General features: G+C 40.2%; 1 protein-coding gene across 4 annotated transcripts; it reads left to right on the top strand.

Annotated features, from left to right (window-relative positions):
- Positions 1 to 694: 694 nt before the first annotated feature.
- Positions 695 to 15254, top strand: LOC134620614 (kynurenine--oxoglutarate transaminase 3-like). 4 transcript variants are annotated; one of them, XM_063466836.1, is made up of 14 exons: positions 695 to 759; positions 1864 to 1954; positions 2226 to 2287; positions 10263 to 10407; positions 10560 to 10709; positions 10809 to 10895; positions 11150 to 11272; positions 11368 to 11488; positions 11738 to 11814; positions 11900 to 11989; positions 12063 to 12249; positions 14210 to 14283; positions 14370 to 14456; positions 14562 to 15254. In XM_063466836.1, exons 2-14 carry the CDS (start codon positions 1865 to 1867, stop codon positions 14616 to 14618), a joined length of 1350 nt encoding a protein of 449 aa, XP_063322906.1. In that variant the 5' UTR covers positions 695 to 759; position 1864; the 3' UTR covers positions 14619 to 15254. The 4 variants fall into 4 exon arrangements, with proteins under 4 accessions (XP_063322906.1, XP_063322908.1, XP_063322907.1 ...); XM_063466838.1 differs by having other exon boundaries at positions 700 to 748; XM_063466837.1 differs by having other exon boundaries at positions 724 to 806.
- The last annotated feature ends 2653 nt before the right edge of the window (positions 15255 to 17907 follow it).

Raw genomic sequence — 17907 nt, forward strand, 5'->3', positions numbered from 1 at the left:
TTTTAGTGCATTGGCAGTGTGTTTGGGATCATTTTCATAAGGAACAAATTAAACTACTGCCAATCAGATGCTTTCCAGATAGTACTGCATGGTCGATGCTCAAAATGCCAACAATTTTGACAAGATCCAGAAGACCACTGACTGGCATGTAGCCCCAAACTGCATGTATTGTCCAATTCACCCAGAAATGTTCGATAACCTTGTTTCCAAATACAACCCTGCATGTCTTGTTACACATTGCCACGGTGTCAGTCTTGGCACAGACTCATAAACAATCCACCCAGGACTGTTTAGTTGGATGTGGTGGCTGTTTTGTTAAACGTGACATTAACATCATCAACTGGCTTATAGATGCCGACTCATTTAATAATGGACTAATGGACAGAGTAAAAAAGTGACCGCAAAGACTACTTAGGTGAAATCATTATTTGTTACCCCACACGTGACACAAACGTCACCTCACTGGCCTGTGTGGTAGTACAGTGCTGCCTTCACGTCCGCTACGTAAACAAATAATTTAAGACGAAACGTGAACTTAGGCGTTTTAACGGTCCTCATGCTGTTAAGTGTTAAGTGGCTTTCGTTGGATTTCTAAAAATTAAATAAAGTGTGTATGGTTTTTCCTCATGAGTCGAGCCATTTACTCATATCACTAAGTGTCACTAAGAGTTAAAACTCGCAAATTTCCGGTAGCTATAAACGCAGCAGCAGTGACGTCTCCTCCTCGTCCTGACCGCTGGAGCTGTTTGTAAGTGTTAAGTAAGTTGTGATTGCAGAGCCAGTGCCTTAACTTCTACGACTGCATGGTATGTGATGTGTGAAGAAGGGCTGATAGCATTGGTTGTCAGCAGAGGGTTTCATAGCAAGGTGAAGCTAACGGAGCAGCTAATCCCTAAATCAGCATTTTTACTACCGTTAGCTTCAGCTAGCTGGTGCTGTGTATTCATCTGCAGCCGACGATAGCACACGACTCAGATGTTTCACTGAGAACATCCGTGTTTATGTCAGCCAGCAGAGCTGCATAAACCGACTGAGGGAAAATTAGCAGGTGAAACCGGTTCATGGGTTTTCAGTGTCTCCCTACCGGATAATATCTCCCCGGTATTGCCCAGCAGTACCCGTGACGGGACAGTGGGCTGCTGGACTGAAGTGAAGAACATCGGCGCCACCTACTGTTGCAGCTGTAGGCAGTTATTTTTTATTGCAATGTATTGACCATTGTGAATAAAAATATCAAAGCCCAAAGTTAAAAGTTTGAAAATGAACTTTAAGAAGAATGTAAAGATCCGAGATAACCACGCAGATGTCTTGCCAATGTGTATGAAACAAATACAAAAGAGCAAGTGTTTTTAAAATTGTCTATTTATTAATTTTGTTATGAATGTATTGAATTGATTTGTTAAAGAATAATTCTTCTGTTACAAATTTAAAAAGTATTACATTAAGTGCATTAATAATTGTTACCACATTTGAAGAAGTTCACTGCCCGATCCAGTTGCAGATAATTAATCTTATAATTAAATCTGTGTCTCGCCCCATTTTTGGCTGCACTTCTTTGCATTCAAATCCTAATTTTTTTTTTCTTTTTAAATCTAAATGAACCCAAAGGCAAAAAGAGCATTTAATAGCTAATTTGCTGGACTACATTCTCCAGGGTGTAAATGATAACTGATGTCTTGTAAAAAAAGCAGGACTTTGTCCTTTACTAGAATGATAAAACCACAGTTCATCCATGTGGAGGCATCTAACTGAGCAAAAAGTCATAGTCACAGCAGCAAAGGTATTGCAGAAAGCTACAGGCTATAGTGGGAAAGCAGAAGTAAACTAACTCACTTTCTTTTAATTGCCTTTCTTTTTGTGCAGCATGAGCATTGCACGACAGGTCCTGAACTGCTCCAGGTTTACATGTCGATCAGCTCACGTAACCTGCAGAAAGAGGTTTACTACTTCACAGGTAACAGCACTTTAAAAAGATTTGAACTGAGTCACAGAGGGTATGTGATATGTGGTTGTTAATTGGCAGGATACACTGATTGAACTGATTTGTTAGTGATGTATAACTGGAGAAGCTACACAGCCACCGAGCAAAGTCCTGAAACTTTTTCGTTTTCTCAAGATTCAGCTGGTTGATGATTATTTTACCACCACAGCAATTTCCTCTATGTTGGGTGACTGGAAATTGTTAAGTAGTGGAAGTTGTCATACTTTTTTGTATTTTGTTGCAGCACATAATGATGTCACGGCACACACATGCCAAAAGAATTGAAGGACTGGACAAGAATGTCTGGTGAGTAAAGCATTTGTATGTCTTTATAAGAGACAGCAGGAGTTCTGTTAACAGGCCACTGATCAGGGTCAGATTTCACATGTTACATGAGGAGTAATCCAACAGTTTTTCCACTCCAGCAGCTCATTATGCTTTGTGCCGTTAGTGTGAGTTTCAAAGGGAACTTTATGCAAAATGCTTGAGGAGAGTGTAGTACAAGTTATTTCCTGCCGCTACTGTTAGATTTGTATTGTTTATTGCCATTTATGCTTAGAAATATTTACTCATATATGCTTAGAAGTATATAATCATTTGTAGAGTGAAAGAATGTCTCATCCTAGGAGGTCTGTAACAACTCTGTGTAGCATGAAGAGGGGAGTGCGTCCACTCCTCTTTAGAGTGTTCTGGTATAGATCACACTCCTCCTAGGAGAGGGGTATCTTCTCTTGCTGATATATGGTATAGCAAACACACGTATATCTGGTTAAGTATAAGAGCCTTTTGTTTAGATGGACAGCTAGACTCCTGGCACCAGCTTTGGGGAGTCACATTACACACACACACACACACACACACACACACACACACACACACACACACACACACACACACACAGGGTATTCTTTGTTCACATGTATACCTATATAAGATGTCATATGTTAATGACCCTATGTATATTCATGGAACCACAATAAAAGAGCAGTGTTACGGGGGAGCGGACGAGAGCAACTGGGGTCAAGCGAAGGAACGGCGCCTGTCCAGTTCTCTCCCGTGCACGTGAAACATAAAGAACTTGCCTACTCGTGTCTTGCTTGCTGTGTAATTACATTGCCTTCAACGTTCCAGCGAATGGGTTCAAGCTACGAACCTATCATTAATTGGTCCTTCGATGCCGGATCCCTGGAGTTGGCATTCACCAAGGAGAGAACCCTGACGTCAGCGAAACGTGAGAATTTGTCATCGGGCCGGTGGATTAGCTGTCTGTTTTCTCTCTTTGATGAATGACGATCGGCGGGATCCGAGGCTGATATTACACCCTAAGCAAAGCCGAGTAAGTTTCAAGTCTTTGCCACTGAGTGCGGCAAAGCACGCATCCACTGTGTGCGGTTGCGTTGAAAGTCTTTGCCACTGAGTGCGGCAAAGCACGCATTCACTATGTGAGACTGAGTTGAAAGTCTTCATCACTGTGTGCGTTAAAGCGCGTGATCACTGTTATGTAAGTCTTTGCCACTGAGTGCGGCAAAGCGCGCAGCCACTGTGTGAGACTGCGTTGAGAAAATAGGCCTAATTTTTGTTGTTTGTGAGAGAGGATATTTGTTGTGTTTGTATGAATGCTGCGGAGCAGGCGTGGTTGTTGTTGTTATCATGGGTTCCCGAGCAAGTAAGACTGCCTCACAGGAAGACAACACATTTTTGCAAGAATTTACTCCCAACAGTGCGAGGTATTTATATTCTCATAACTGTCATGAGCGTAAATTGGTTGCGGGAGAATCTCAAATGTTGGAAGTTTTCAGAAAATACAGCAGCCTTGAAGAGCGTGTGGAGAAGGCCACCCCACATCAGCAGCAGTTAAGATATGCTCTGGTGAATGGCTTTCACCCACCCCGTGCTGACACAAAATGTTTAGATGATTCTTTAGATTGCCCTGATCAACAACAGCCTGTGCTCCAGACCATTACTTTAACCAGTTGTTAATAGTAATCTGCATTAAGTTTAAGGTTGCTCAAATTCAGTACAATGCCATATGAGATGAAGTAAAACAGGTAAATATTTAAACTAATGACGTGCATAGAGGCACTTGACCTGTGTGAAAGACTGTCATTCTAATATGAGCCATTGTTGAGATATAGAGCACACCTATGAAAACAACTAATATGCTGAACCCTGTATAAAACGGCTAAAACTACATGATGGAGAAACTGAAATTAATATGTGTAAGTCTTTGCCACTGTGGGCAAAGCACGCAACCACTGTGTGAGGTTGCGTTGCTGTCTCTTCTGAGCTGATGAGCAAGCTACACATTATCAGATCAGGAGCTGGCTGAGAACTCATCAAATAGAGGGGAAGAGAACTATGATAACTCGAGTATGTAGCGTATCCTTGAGTTCAGCTTCTTCTTTCAGATGCGCAGCAGTTTTCCTGGATCTTGATTCATGTGTGTAGAGTGTTCATAGCATCAGCATCATGTTTTTGTTTATTTGCTTTGTTGGGTTGAAAAATAATTAAATAAACTTGTGATCATACTTATGGATCACCATGGCACATGTCATCAGCCGTATGTTTTATTTATGCAGATGAAAAAAGTGAGTGTGAATGTGTCTGACGTCGCAGTGTGTGTGCACGCTGTGTAAAAGTAACTTTTAAGCCTCCAATTAGTGATTCTGCAGGTCACTATGCAAAAAAAAAAAAAGTGTAGAGTAAGGACCAGACAAAATTTACATTGTAGATGAAAAAAAATAATCATAGGAAAAAGGCTATGTGTTTATCAGCCAAGAACAACTACAATCTCATTTTCTGCTTTTAAGAAAGGAGAGTTCACGAAAGACAGAGAGAGAGTTCTGTGTGTCGGTTAAGCAGTGATGATAATAATGAAAATGTCTTAGTTTTGTCACTTTCAGATGAAAAGCAGACCTGGATCGATTTTCCACATGCAGCAGTCGGAATAAAGTTATAGTTTAAGATCATTGGAAACATTCAGGCCAATTTTTGGCTAACTTATGTACAGCACCATGTGTTCCTTATCCTCACAAGCGAGCTCTCACTCCTCCCTGAAGACAAGGAATGCAGTTCCAAAGAGCAATAACATGGCAGATAAAGAGACAGCAAAGTCCTGAGCAAAGAGTCCCAGCAAGCAGCAGCAGTGTGGACAAATAGCAGTGGAGAAGAAGAGCAAACCATCATCCTGACTGATTGATGAATGGCACTGTGTTTCCAACAAGCTGCAACTTCACTGTGAAAAGAACGTTTGAGGAGAACTGAGGAGACTGTTGGGAGTTTGACATTTGCCACCTTTGGAGAAAATGGCAAGAAGAGACAGTGAAGAATACAGGACAAAGCTGAAGAAGAACTGCCGGCTGTTGGAATGTTCAAGTGGGAGAGGACAACAGAGTGAGAGCAGTAGGTGAGAACACAGAGGAATGCTGGTGTTTAATGTGGGAAATCAAAAATTTGGTTAGAAAATCTGGGGAAAATAATACTGACTGCTTACGTTGGAAAACTGTGAAAGAGTCTGAAACACTGCAAAAAGAAACATATACAAAATCACACACACAAGCAGAACATGCATTAACCCTACTAACACAACCAAAAGAGAGTCCATGAAGATTAGACAGCATCTTGAGCATGTGAGTCTGTTTATCATCTTGTCCAAGTCACTTCATGTGATGAAAAGACCAGTGGACTCATAGCACATTAGTTAAAAATGATCAATTAAAAGCAGAGGAGTGTGTAGGAAAGGCAGCTTTAAGAACATGCCCTGCTGGAGATGCAGCTCCACAGACACATTGATTAAACCTGCCTAATAACACACATGCGATGAAAATCAGCTTGTTATCTTTCATCAGTGTTAAAATTGTGCCAATTTAGCAGACACTTGTTATCAAATGCTGAATTTATCCAATGCTGACAGTTAACTCTCCAGGTTGCAGGACAACAGTTTAATTTTTGTGGGAAACAAGATTCTGGTTTGACCAACCAGTGATCAGACAATAAATTTAGTTGTTAATATAGTAAATTGGGAGATGCTTTCTGCCTGATTGATGCAGCACAAAATATTTTACTGTATGAGGGAAATTCTATTTTTGTGATAATATTTTGAACATGCATTTCTGTTGTCCTGTCATCTTAGTGGGTTAATAGCTGATATGCAAATTTGTTGATCGTTCTTAGATTAAGGAAAGGTGATTGAATTCTAGCACGAGTGAATGAGATGTGTTGGAGTTTGTTAGAGTGGAGACTCTACAAACACTGAGTTTCCTGTTGTGATGTGTGAATGAATCCTGCACCCAGATACACAACTCTGAACACATAAGAACACACTTCTTTTGTGAAATGCATGACAACATGTCACATGTTTTATGATGAAGGGGAAAAAAGGAAAAGTAAATAAAATTTGTGGCCTAAATGAGTAAAAAGTACAGTCCTGGGGATTAAAATTCATAGCTAATGAGACATGAGGCTTATGTTGTGTGTTGTGCGGCTAATGGTTGGGTTGGTTTTGAATTTATCTAGCTGATGATTTTTCTTTTGTTGCGAAGTTGAGCCTGCCAATTAGTATGATGGTATGTTAAATCATGCTAATGGTATGATTTACCCTCCTGAGATGAGGAGCATGTGTCATGACTGAACGAGGCCTTTTTATTTTGATACTTTCACAGTGCACTGAAAGTTTTGTTTGATAATCTCTGTTCGAGCAGATCTGCACGATTAGAACAGAAACGCTATACAACATGTCGTCGAGAAAATTGTTGCAAGTGAGTTTCTCCACATTAAAATGGGCTCAGGAGAAAGTCACTTATCTGGGACAATTAAAAAATAAGTTCCTGTCCAAAAGGATTCAACGAGAAAATCCAGTCTAAATTCTTTTCTTTTTGAAATGACGTCATTTTGCTGAGGGTGGAAACAGAATGCGTCGATGGGTTCCACTTTTAGCAAAGAATGAATGAATGCATGAATGAGTGAATGACAAATGAGTAAGAGAAATTAAACTGACTGATTGACAACAGCTGACAAAAGCTGACGAGACTGACTGATTTAACACCATTTTGTGAAGTTAACCCCCACCTGACAAATGTGTGGATGCATCTCTGTGTGTGACTCTATTGCAGGAGCAGAAGGAGACCACAGGAGGAAACTTGGGTCACATGACTATGTGAACTCTGCAAATTTAACCTTTTAGTTTAAAATTTTCTGTGTCTGTGAATTCACCATGGGTTTGTTATTCACTACCTTGTGTTGCTCACAGAGGTAACTGTGAAAAAGTGTGTATACACCTGCGCAGCGCTAACATTTCTACAGCATTACAGTTCTTCATGTGAGTTGATCATGTGATTCATACCAGTATAGCTGGTTGATGTTTTCCTACTAAAGGATTTCTGGGTTCATGTATGAAGAAAACTGTGTTATGAGTTGGTGATGCAGTTACACTATGTTGTTGGGAAAATGTTAAAGGTTACTTTGACGATGTGAATAACATGTGAGAACTTTATGGTCTTTTTACAGCACCTCTGGACCCTGTCAATTTGTGCCTGACCTCCAGGATTATCCATGTGTGTTGCTAATGTTTGTTTTTTCTAAGAGTGCATGTAGAGGATTCAGCAGAGACGGACAAGTAACATGAGAAAGCAAATAAGAGATGCAGTGTTTATGGAGTAGTTTAATATGGGGCTCATTAGCTGGCCACTACTGAGCTCCTAGTGTTAAATACATGGAGTGACTTTGCTTAAGGGAAGTCACCAATTACATTAATGTTAACTGAGTACATGGGATGATCCATGTCTGAGGCGAATTATGCCAATAATTGCAGTTTACTGATTTGAGAAAACCTGCACGTGATACTTGTCCTGCTGATGCTGAATGCTTTATTAGTCGTATTATACAATTGTTTATAAGTGTGAAGGTTGATTTTACTTCTAGATCTTGTTTTCCAGGCCATGATGGTGTGTATGCAGGCTCCTGGCGGAGCCAGGTTTTCAAAACACACTAACATCTTTTATTGCAGGGTTATAGGTCCGGGGTGGTGCTGCTCCAAAGGGGGAGATGCCCTGATGTTGCCTGGGACATGATCTAGCTAACTTTTTTTCTTTCAGACAGGAATCTAGGTTTGATGAGTTGACTCATGGGAGTGTCCATGCGTCAAGAGGAGGGGTCCAGAATTACAGAGTTACATGAAACTATCTTTTTTATGTTTTCTAAACTATGTTTTTAGGATTTTTGTGTGATTAACAGTTCATTTACAGGTATTAAACCTATGCAAGTGGTACATCCATGTTCAGATGAGGCTTTAATGGTCCATAAGTGAAGCTCACTGAACTAAAGAATGTGGTGTGATGATGGTTTACATGCTTTCCAAATAGAAGTTCTTCCTCCTAGCAAGGAAATACAGGTGCAGCAGTCAGAGTATTGCTGAAAGGAATCTCCTGAGAAATCTTCTGAGGCCCAGTGAGAAGTGAACCCATTCCAGGCATAGCTGACAGCCAAGGCAGTGGTTGAGGTCAAAGGTCGAGCTGTTTGGGGCCCATCATGAGATCAGACTTTGGAGCCACAGCAAGGACCACGAAGCTGCGTCGGAATGAGAGTTGTGCCAAGGGGGCTTTCAAGAGGCCAACAGAGGAGATTGTGGACAACGGACGGGCACCTGAAGGATAAGGGGAGCGTGCCAAGCTCCATCGACAGCGCAGGCGGAGTCCAAGGATGGCATCATGATTCTGTGAAAAGCACAGGAACTAGAAGCTATGGTCGTGATGACAGCAGTCTCCTATGAACATCACCTAATGCTGTGTCACTGTACTGTGCATACGATGGCACACTGAAGAGTGCTGGGATCATAACAGCAGTAAGATAACTGGATCCAGCACCCTTTCCACAGAGGGTTTTTCCTGCAGAGAGAATGGACAATGGAGGAGTCATAAATATCCCCCACAGGACAGAGGACTGAAGAGAGGTAATGGGGGTTGGCAGAGGCCATAAAACTAGAGTGCTGAAGAGGTCTGCAGCTTTCAAGATAGCTGAGACCCACGTTGACAAACAACAAACTCAACTGGTTTGAATGTCTATTCTACATACATTTGGACTCTGGTCCTATGGACAGTGATGGAAACAATTGGAAGAGACATTTATGACACGCTACAAAACCACCCTGTGGAGAGACGTGTGACTTACATGTCTTGTAGAGGAGCACCACCAGGCTGGAGTGTTTTTGAAAATGTTAATTTCTATTTTGAGCATTAACAATTCATTTGTTCACCTGTAGGATGCAGTTTACCATTGAATGAGATCAATGAAAAATTGGATAACTGCTAATACATTTGCCAAACTGTGTACATTGACATATGCTGAGTATAAAAATGTTTGCATTGACACTGTCAGACACGACGTATTCATAACTGGGTACTTTTCTAGCATAATTGTCAAAAGGGGGGAAATGTTAGATTTGTATTGTTTATTGCCATTTATGCTTAGAAATATTTACTCATATATGCTTAGAAGTATATAATCATTTGTAGAGTGAAAGAATGTCTCATCCTAGGAGGTCTGTAACAACTCTGTGTAGCATGAAGAGGGGAGTGCGTCCACTCCTCTTTAGAGTGTTCTGGTATAGATCACACTCCTCCTAGGAGAGGGGTATCTTCTCTTGCTGATATATGGTATAGCAAACACACGTATATCTGGTTAAGTATAAGAGCCTTTTGTTTAGATGGACAGCTAGACTCCTGGCACCAGCTTTGGGGAGTCACATTACACACACACACACACACACACACACACACACACACACACACACACACACAGGGTATTCTTTGTTCACATGTATACCTATATAAGATGTCATATGTTAATGACCCTATGTATATTCATGGAACCACAATAAAAGAGCAGTGTTACGGGGGAGCGGACGAGAGCAACTGGGGTCAAGCGAAGGAACGGCGCCTGTCCAGTTCTCTCCCGTGCACGTGAAACATAAAGAACTTGCCTACTCGTGTCTTGCTTGCTGTGTAATTACATTGCCTTCAACGTTCCAGCGAATGGGTTCAAGCTACGAACCTATCAGCTACTGATTTTGTCAGAGCATTTGTGAGTTTGTTCCATTATATTTTTTATAATTTATTTTCTTAGCTTGAAAGGGCCTAATATCCCTTCATAGTAATCGTTCTGTGTTTTGTTGGATGACTTTTGTACCACTTTAAAATATGAAAATATGCCCTTATTTGCCCGTTGGTCAAAAATATGTACTAATTTCTGTTGTTTCTAGTGAAGCTTTATTCCTGTGTTACTTTAGGGTGGCTTTCACGGCACTGGCAGCCGACCCATCTGTTGTTAACCTGGGCCAGGGCTTTCCAGACATCCCTCCACCTTCTTATGTCAAGGAGGCGCTAGCGAAGGCCGCATCAGTTGACAGGTTGAACCAGTACACCAGAGGCTTTGTAAGTCTTTGTAGACCACAATCTGCAGAGTTTCCTGTGTTAAAACTCCCATACCATCTTAATGAATACTGCATTATTATGACAGATTTGCAGTAACTACATTGCTCATGTTTTTTCTTTTCTTTCACTTATGCTCTGTGTTTATTGAAAAGGGGCATCCATCTTTGGTGAAGGCCCTCTCTCAGGTGTATGGGAAGGCCTATGGACGTCAGATTGATCCCTTAAAAGAAATTCTGGTCACGGTTGGTGGTTATGGTTCCTTATTTAGCGCCATCCAAGCTCTAGTGGAAGAAGGGGATGAGGTGAGGACTTCGCTCCCTTGCTTCATATTCAGAAACGTTCATATTTACGTCCATAAATGTTCTCCCAGCGCATTCACTGTGTAATTTCCCTTCTTCCAGGTCATCATTATTGAACCTTTCTTTGATTGTTATGTACCTATGGTCCGTATGGCCGGGGGCAAGCCTGTGTTGATACCGCTAAGACTTGTAAGTATGGCCATGTGTTTAGTTTGCATCCCCAAATACAACTTAAAACAACCTGCAAAAATAGTATAACCTATTCTGTACAACATATAAATAAACTATTAACATGAGAAAAGAGAAAATTCACTGTTAGAAAGATGTGCTGTGCTGTAAAGAGTTCATCTGAATTCAGTGCATGGAGCACTGTCTACCTGCTGCTCTGGCCTGAGGATGTTGGCAGATGTCAGTACCTTTAACACAAATCTTCAACATTTCAGAAGTCTGGAAAGAAGACGATCACAAGCGCTGACTGGTTTCTGGACCCAGATGAGCTTGCAGGTAAATTCAACTCTAAGACAAAGGCCATCATCATCAACACTCCCAACAATCCCATTGGAAAGGTAAGCAGACAGCTGTTATCTGTCACTGTGTTTGAAAAAACCACTGAGAAGATGACCGTTGCTCTGACGAGTTCGTTCCTGTCTTCTTCCTGCAGGTTTTCACCAAAGACGAGTTGCAGATGATCGCAGACCTCTGCATTAAACATGACACTCTGTGCTTCAGTGATGAGGTTTATGAGTGGCTCGTCTACAGGGGACACCAGCATGTCAAAATTGGTATGTGTATTGGTCAACATGCATTTCTCCAGCTACAAACATGAAATGTAGTTAGGAGCGACGGCCATGTCCAGCTCGGAGAATGTAATCAAGATTGTGCATCAAAATGACGTTTTTCACAAACTGGCGCCTGCTCCTATGTGTTTCTAATTTATTAATTCTACCTTTATGACTGTGAACCAAATTGTTGAAACACATAATTACTTTTTACTTTGTATTTGACATTTCAACATTGTTTTCTCTCTGCAGCAACTCTGCCTGGAATGTGGGATAGAACTGTTACTATTGGCAGTGCAGGAAAGACGTTTAGTGTGACTGGATGGAAGGTAAGTTGTGTTAAGCCATGTTATTATTTAACATTGACTTATTTAATCACTAATCTGACCTTGTTGTGACATTTGTATCTTCTAGCTTGGTTGGTCTATTGGACCTGAGCACTTGATGAAGCATCTTCAGACCGTCATGCAGAATTCCCTGTACACCTGTCCCACACCTCTGCAGGCAAGTCCACCAAACATCTCAGTTATGCAGGCTCTTGATTGTACTTCAGTTCTAAAGTTGTTTTCCTTGTCAGGAGGCAGTAGCACAAGGTTTACTCCTAAACTATGAGCTGATGGATCAGCCTGAGTGTTACTTCACTTCACTGGCAGATGAACTTGAAGGAAAGAGGGACCGCCTGGCTGCCATTGTGGAGGAGGCTGGCATGACTCCCGTAATCCCAGAGGGAGGCTACTTCATGCTCGTGGATGTCACAGCTCTTAGTGAGTTACTGCAATTTTAAACTGACATCGCAAAACACTTACTTACATGTGACTTGTGTTTCTTACAGTTTGGTATTGTGTTCTAACTTCAGCTGGGTCTAGTTAACAATTTTCTGTTTTCATATTTATATTGTGTGCTTTGGGGTGGCTGTTGCTCAGGAAGTAGAGCAGTTCTTCTGCTAATTGGAAGGTTGGTGCTTCGATTCCTGGCTGCTCCAGTCTGTATGCCAAACATGTGAATTTTAGATATAAAGAACCTCTATAGAAAAAACATAGGAAAAAGTGTCTGTATGAATAGGTGTGGATGGGTAAATGAGGCTAGTTGTATAAAGCACTTTGAGTATCCAGGCAGAGCAGAAACGTGCTTTATAAGAACCAGTCCATTTACCATTTCCTTTAACTCAAAAAAGAAAGCAATCTCAACTGACAGTTGCTATTGATGTAACAAAGACAATTACATCATTAACCCTAAAAAAGAATCTTCCCCAAAGGAGTTTTTTATATGCAGGAGAACCCTGGCTCAGTGAGTGACTCAAACGAAACTTCACACAATGAATGTCATGTACACAGTTTGTTTTTGGTGTCCCCAAGTGACCAGAAAGTCTATTAATGCAAGTTTGATAAATTATGCATATGCAGGGTTCGTACGGGTGCTTGAAACCCTTGAAAATGCTTGAATTTTAATGTTGTCTTTTCAAGGTTTGAAAAGTGCTTGAACTTCAGATGTGGTGCTTAAAAGTACTTGAAACTGCATTTCATTTACCACAAAAAACTATCTGACCGAATAGTTTTCTTATCAGATAGAGAAATAAAATGAGTCGCAAAGTCTAAAAGCAAAATTTCTCCGCCTGGGCTGCCCTGCACCTCTGCATGTCAGTCTGTTTCAATGTGTGACCCCGCCCCTCCCCCGGACAGTCAGGGATGAGTGCGCTAACATGCCTGGAGTTTGCTGTTTAAATGAGTGTTTGAAGGAAACGACAATGGCGGAGTTTGCGCTCTCGAGTCACATGATAGGTGAGTCCTAGTAAATAATTTTTGAGAATGTGTACATAACACATGCAAATTTGTAAAACTATTATTATTATTTTGCTAGCTATCAAACTTGCTGGAGAAATGATTGAAATGCACTGAGTGTGATGCAGTACGGCCGTGCTATTATAGCAGTTAGTTATGGCATGGTGATTTATGGAATATGCTGTGAATTTGGCTAACATTACTTAGTAGTAGCAGTAATGTGAGTTCACTCAAGTAAAAGGTTTAAAAATTAGTCCGATACTTAACTAACCAACTTAAGGCTCAAAGAAATAATGGTAATAAGAGGGACTGATCCATATGGGCACAAAGAATAGCCACTTTTTTGTGCTACTGAAGTTCCCCGGTGGTGCATTATTCTATGTTTTAACAAAAGGTGAACAAAGGACATTTAAGTCAACCTAAAATTTTTAGTTTTAATTTTTACATGGCCTTACTGAGGTGATGCTAAGTTAAACATGCATTCTTTTTTTTGGTAATGTGCTGGAAAAGCTTGAAAATGGACCTTGAAAGTGCTTAAAATTTGACCCTGTAAAATGCGTATGAACCCTGCATATGTAGACCGTCATGTGGATAACTTATGAATACTAGATCAAACAGATTCCCATGCCTGTGTGACAAAACCAGCCCAAACGGCATCCCATGAATTAGCCGGTAGGCATAGTTGGTAAGGCCAGACAGGTACAGTGGTTGGAGAGTATTACAACATGTTGTGTGTACTTGATCATCTGCAGTCAGTTAAGTGAGATTTGAGTATAAATATATTATTCATTAAATGTAATTTTCATAAGAAATAGGCTGGAAAAATCCCCAAGCTGCAGCAACACCTCAAAAATAACCCAGTAAGGATCTGCTGACCTGACGACTGGTCAGTGAGACTGTTTCTTATCCTTAAAATGTATATTCCCCCTCTCTGTGTTCATTATAGATCAGGACCTTTCACATATGGATGAGGATGAAGCCTATGACTACAAGTTTGTGAAGTGGATGATTAAAGAAAAGGTAAATATTTCTTCATTCTACTATATTGGAGCAATGTGTTTCTATAATGCTTTCAAAAAATGTTAATATATATATATTTTATACAGAAACTAGCAGCCATTCCAGTTACTGCATTTGTTGGAGAAGAGTCTACGAAAGACTTTGAGAAATATATTCGCCTTTGCTTCATTAAGGTAAACACACAAAGTGTCAATAAACACAGTACCTCTAAAATTATCCAGTGAAGATGAATCTTGGCTGAGGTGCAGTTTTTATTTTTCCTCTGTTTCTCTTAACAGCAAGATAGTACTCTCGACGCAGCGCAGAGAATCTTGAAGAGCTGGACGAAGGTTTAACGGGAGGTGCTTCAGAAGACTTAAACTCTACACTAACTGCAAATTAGTCAAATGTATTAGAAGAGTTGAATATAGAGTACATATTTTGATCTGTACAGTGTGTTAGGAGAAAGGAAACCCAAATATTGAATAGATGAAAAAACCCTAGTCAGTCTTTTTGTCATTCTGTTTTTGGCTGTTATTTGTAGAGGGTTAAATCATGAAACACGACAGAACAGGAAGGAAGAATCTGTTGTAACTGTGCCTTTTCTGTGTCCTCTCTTTCCACTAAAACTATGTGACTGGTTTGTTAAAACTTTATTGTGATCAAATTTTTTGTAAAATTTTAGTGCTAATCATTGGATTAACAGCCATCTGCTGGTACCAAACATCCATAAAGGTTTAAGACTCCTTTTAAAAAGTACAGTTATTAAATGTATTGACAAGGATGCTGAAGATGTAGCTCCCAGGCAGGAGGAAAAGGGAATGATATCAAAGGAAGGAGATACATGGATATAGTGAATGAGGACATGCAGAGGGGTTGATTTATTAGAAGAGGATGTTAGGGATGGAGTGAGCTGAAGGCCGATGATGCACTGTGGGGATCCCTAAAGGGAGCAGCCCAAAGAAGCTTGAGAATTAAATGTATTGACAAAGTTTGGTGTTATTTTATTATTTTCTGTTTCTCTGCTTAAATCATTTGATTTGTTCTCATTGGTGCAGTTTGTTTTGCAGCGCAGGCATGCTCACTGTGAAAAAGAACACATTAAGACATTACTAAAAAAAATAATAATAATACTAAAATACAGTTAAAAGCTTTATGGAATAAATAGAATCCAGTTAACTAAAGTACAGTAAAACCACTCAGAGGGAAAACCAGTTAAATTTTTTGAACCTGTACCAACGTCAGTTTTAATGATCCAGGAACAACACCAACACAGGGATATCATTCTTACCTTTTACTCCTAGTTTTGGATGTGAGATAACATTTGAGTATAGAGGACTGTTTTCAATTGTTGGATTAGAAATTCTTTTTGTAATGTATGGCAACAAGTGAATCTCATTGAATCTCTAAATAATCCTGGCCAAAAACAAAAGGTCTCATACAGCATTGTGGCATCACAACCATTCAGGTGAGTTCATAACTATTTAGGAGCCAGAAAGAAAAAAGAAGTCCAATTAGTGAAGTTGTCTTATAAGATTTTTTTTGCAGTCATTTTGTTCTCATTTCAGCGTAATGGACTGAGATTTAATTTTGTGAAAACTGACAGAAATGAGATTGCATGTCAAACTGCTATTCATGCCACGTGACTGTAATCATGTAGCTCGCCGTGTAGCTGTGTTACGTGGCTGCTAAGCTACAACTTCAGCCCTCAATTGACAAAAGTTCAGTGTCAGCTTGAATACTTATAAAAAATGTGACGTCCTGTGTCGTTTTAAAGCTGTTAATGCAGAGGCCGTGTACTCAAACGTATATAAAATGCTTAAAAATATTTCTGGGATCCCCATGAATGCAACATTTATTGCCATGCTCTTCACCACCAAAACAAATTGCACTCAAATGCATTGGGAGAAAACACCTGCTCAGCCACCACCTTTATCCTACTCTACAATCCGCTTTCAACATTTTTACTCACCCCTCTTTTCTTTCTCTACTTATTTCTCAACAACCAGTCCTTTTTCATCTCTGCTTCCTGCCTTTATTACATCCTCTTAGCTAGCACCAACAACAATCCCATTCCCTCATATTCTAGCTCGTCTACATTTTTCTTTGTCTACCCTTACATCATATCTTTGGCTCTAGTGTCACCTTCTGCTATGACATGGAACTACATCAACTTGACAACAAATACTTCCTGGTCATTGCAACCCCAACAGGTTCACTTTTTTCCTTTCATTTACAACTGCTTTTAATTCCATTTTTCATTCACTTTAGCAGTTGAAATTACAAGTTACAGTGCGCTGGACCTGGATGTGAACCAGCAGTCTGCTTCACAAAAAGGATACCCCTGTAAGCGGGCAATAGAGTTTTATACCACAACAAAAACAAGTATTATTATGACTCCCTTCTTCTGGGTAGCGACGTGGCAGTCCTGCCATTTCCCCCTTGGGATCTTCTGCTCCACTCCACCCATGTCTAAGTTCGTCTGAATCTGTTCCTTTCCTGGAAAAAAGACAGAAAGAAAAACACCCCCCTAGCCTAACCTGGATTATTAATATTATCTAGCAATTCTTAGCCTGTTATTTTCTGCTTTTTATCTAAGTCCGGGAAATTCTGTTCAGATTCCCTTAACTCAGAAAAAATATCAGCCTGACTCTAACGCTACATATGATGTGTAAGCATGTTTACATACCCTGCTTTCTCCCTCCTGCCCTGTCTACTCTCTACTGTCCCTGCCCATAGCTATAAACGTACAGTTAAACAAAAAGGGGAAACTAATTATTACAATTACGATTCAGATATTTTAACTTCTCAAAGGTGTAGTAATCATGACTTTCATGAAACAATTCCACGAAAAGATATAAGCATGTGTAAAGATAATCATGTTAGTGATATAGCAAGAAATGTCACATCTTAATTGTTTAAATAATAAAATGAGTGCTGTACATACATTGTTGATACAGCAAAAGTAGTTAAAAAATGTGAAATATCTAAAGGCTGCTTGCGACATGGAAACTGTTACCAAAAATGCAATTCCTAGATAATGATGTAGTAATTTTGTGTTAAAAGTAGTGGATAAATAGTTAAATAGATATCTATAGTAATTAGAGTAGTTAAGAAAATAATCAAGCTCAAAAATAAATTTTATATAATTAATAGTTAAATGACATGAATTTGATCATAGTTTAATCCAGACCTTCCCAAAGTGTGGGGCCCGCACCCTAGGGGGGGCGCAGAGCCATGGCAGGCGGGGCGCGGGATGAAAAGGGAAAAAAACCCCAAAAACGCTTGGACACTGCTAGCACGGTGCACCCACAGAAACGCAAAGCAGGAGATGAAGCATGTCTGAATATGTTTCCAAACCAACTTCATTCTAAGCCAAAGACTAGAAAATATGGTGAAGCATATCTTCCCTTTGGCTTCACCTGCACAAGTGCCAAGGTAGGTCTCCCTGCAGAATTGCTTTTCCCTGCATCGGGAGCACGCACTGGGCTCTTCAAATCACGGACAACCAGGATCCCACATTCTTGATTTTTAGTTCACAAGCACTTGTTGTAATGACTAACTACTCCTGACATTTTGGAGATGTTAGCTCTTTATACAGTAAAGTTACAGTGGGATACAAATAATATCAGGCTGGTCCTGCCA

Source organism: Pelmatolapia mariae, linkage group LG23 (assembly GCF_036321145.2).
Source record: "Pelmatolapia mariae isolate MD_Pm_ZW linkage group LG23, Pm_UMD_F_2, whole genome shotgun sequence".
Taxonomy (NCBI): Eukaryota; Metazoa; Chordata; class Actinopteri; order Cichliformes; family Cichlidae; genus Pelmatolapia; species Pelmatolapia mariae.

Coding starts and splice junctions, on each gene's coding strand:
- LOC134620614 (XM_063466836.1), top strand. CDS start 1,865: ATGAGCATTGCACGACAGGTCCTGAACTGCTCCAGGTTTACATGTCGA. Junction 2,288..10,262: donor GGACTGGACAAGAATGTCTG/GTGAGTAAAGCA, acceptor GTGTTACTTTAG/GGTGGCTTTCACGGCACTGG. Junction 11,273..11,367: donor CCAACAATCCCATTGGAAAG/GTAAGCAGACAG, acceptor TTCTTCCTGCAG/GTTTTCACCAAAGACGAGTT.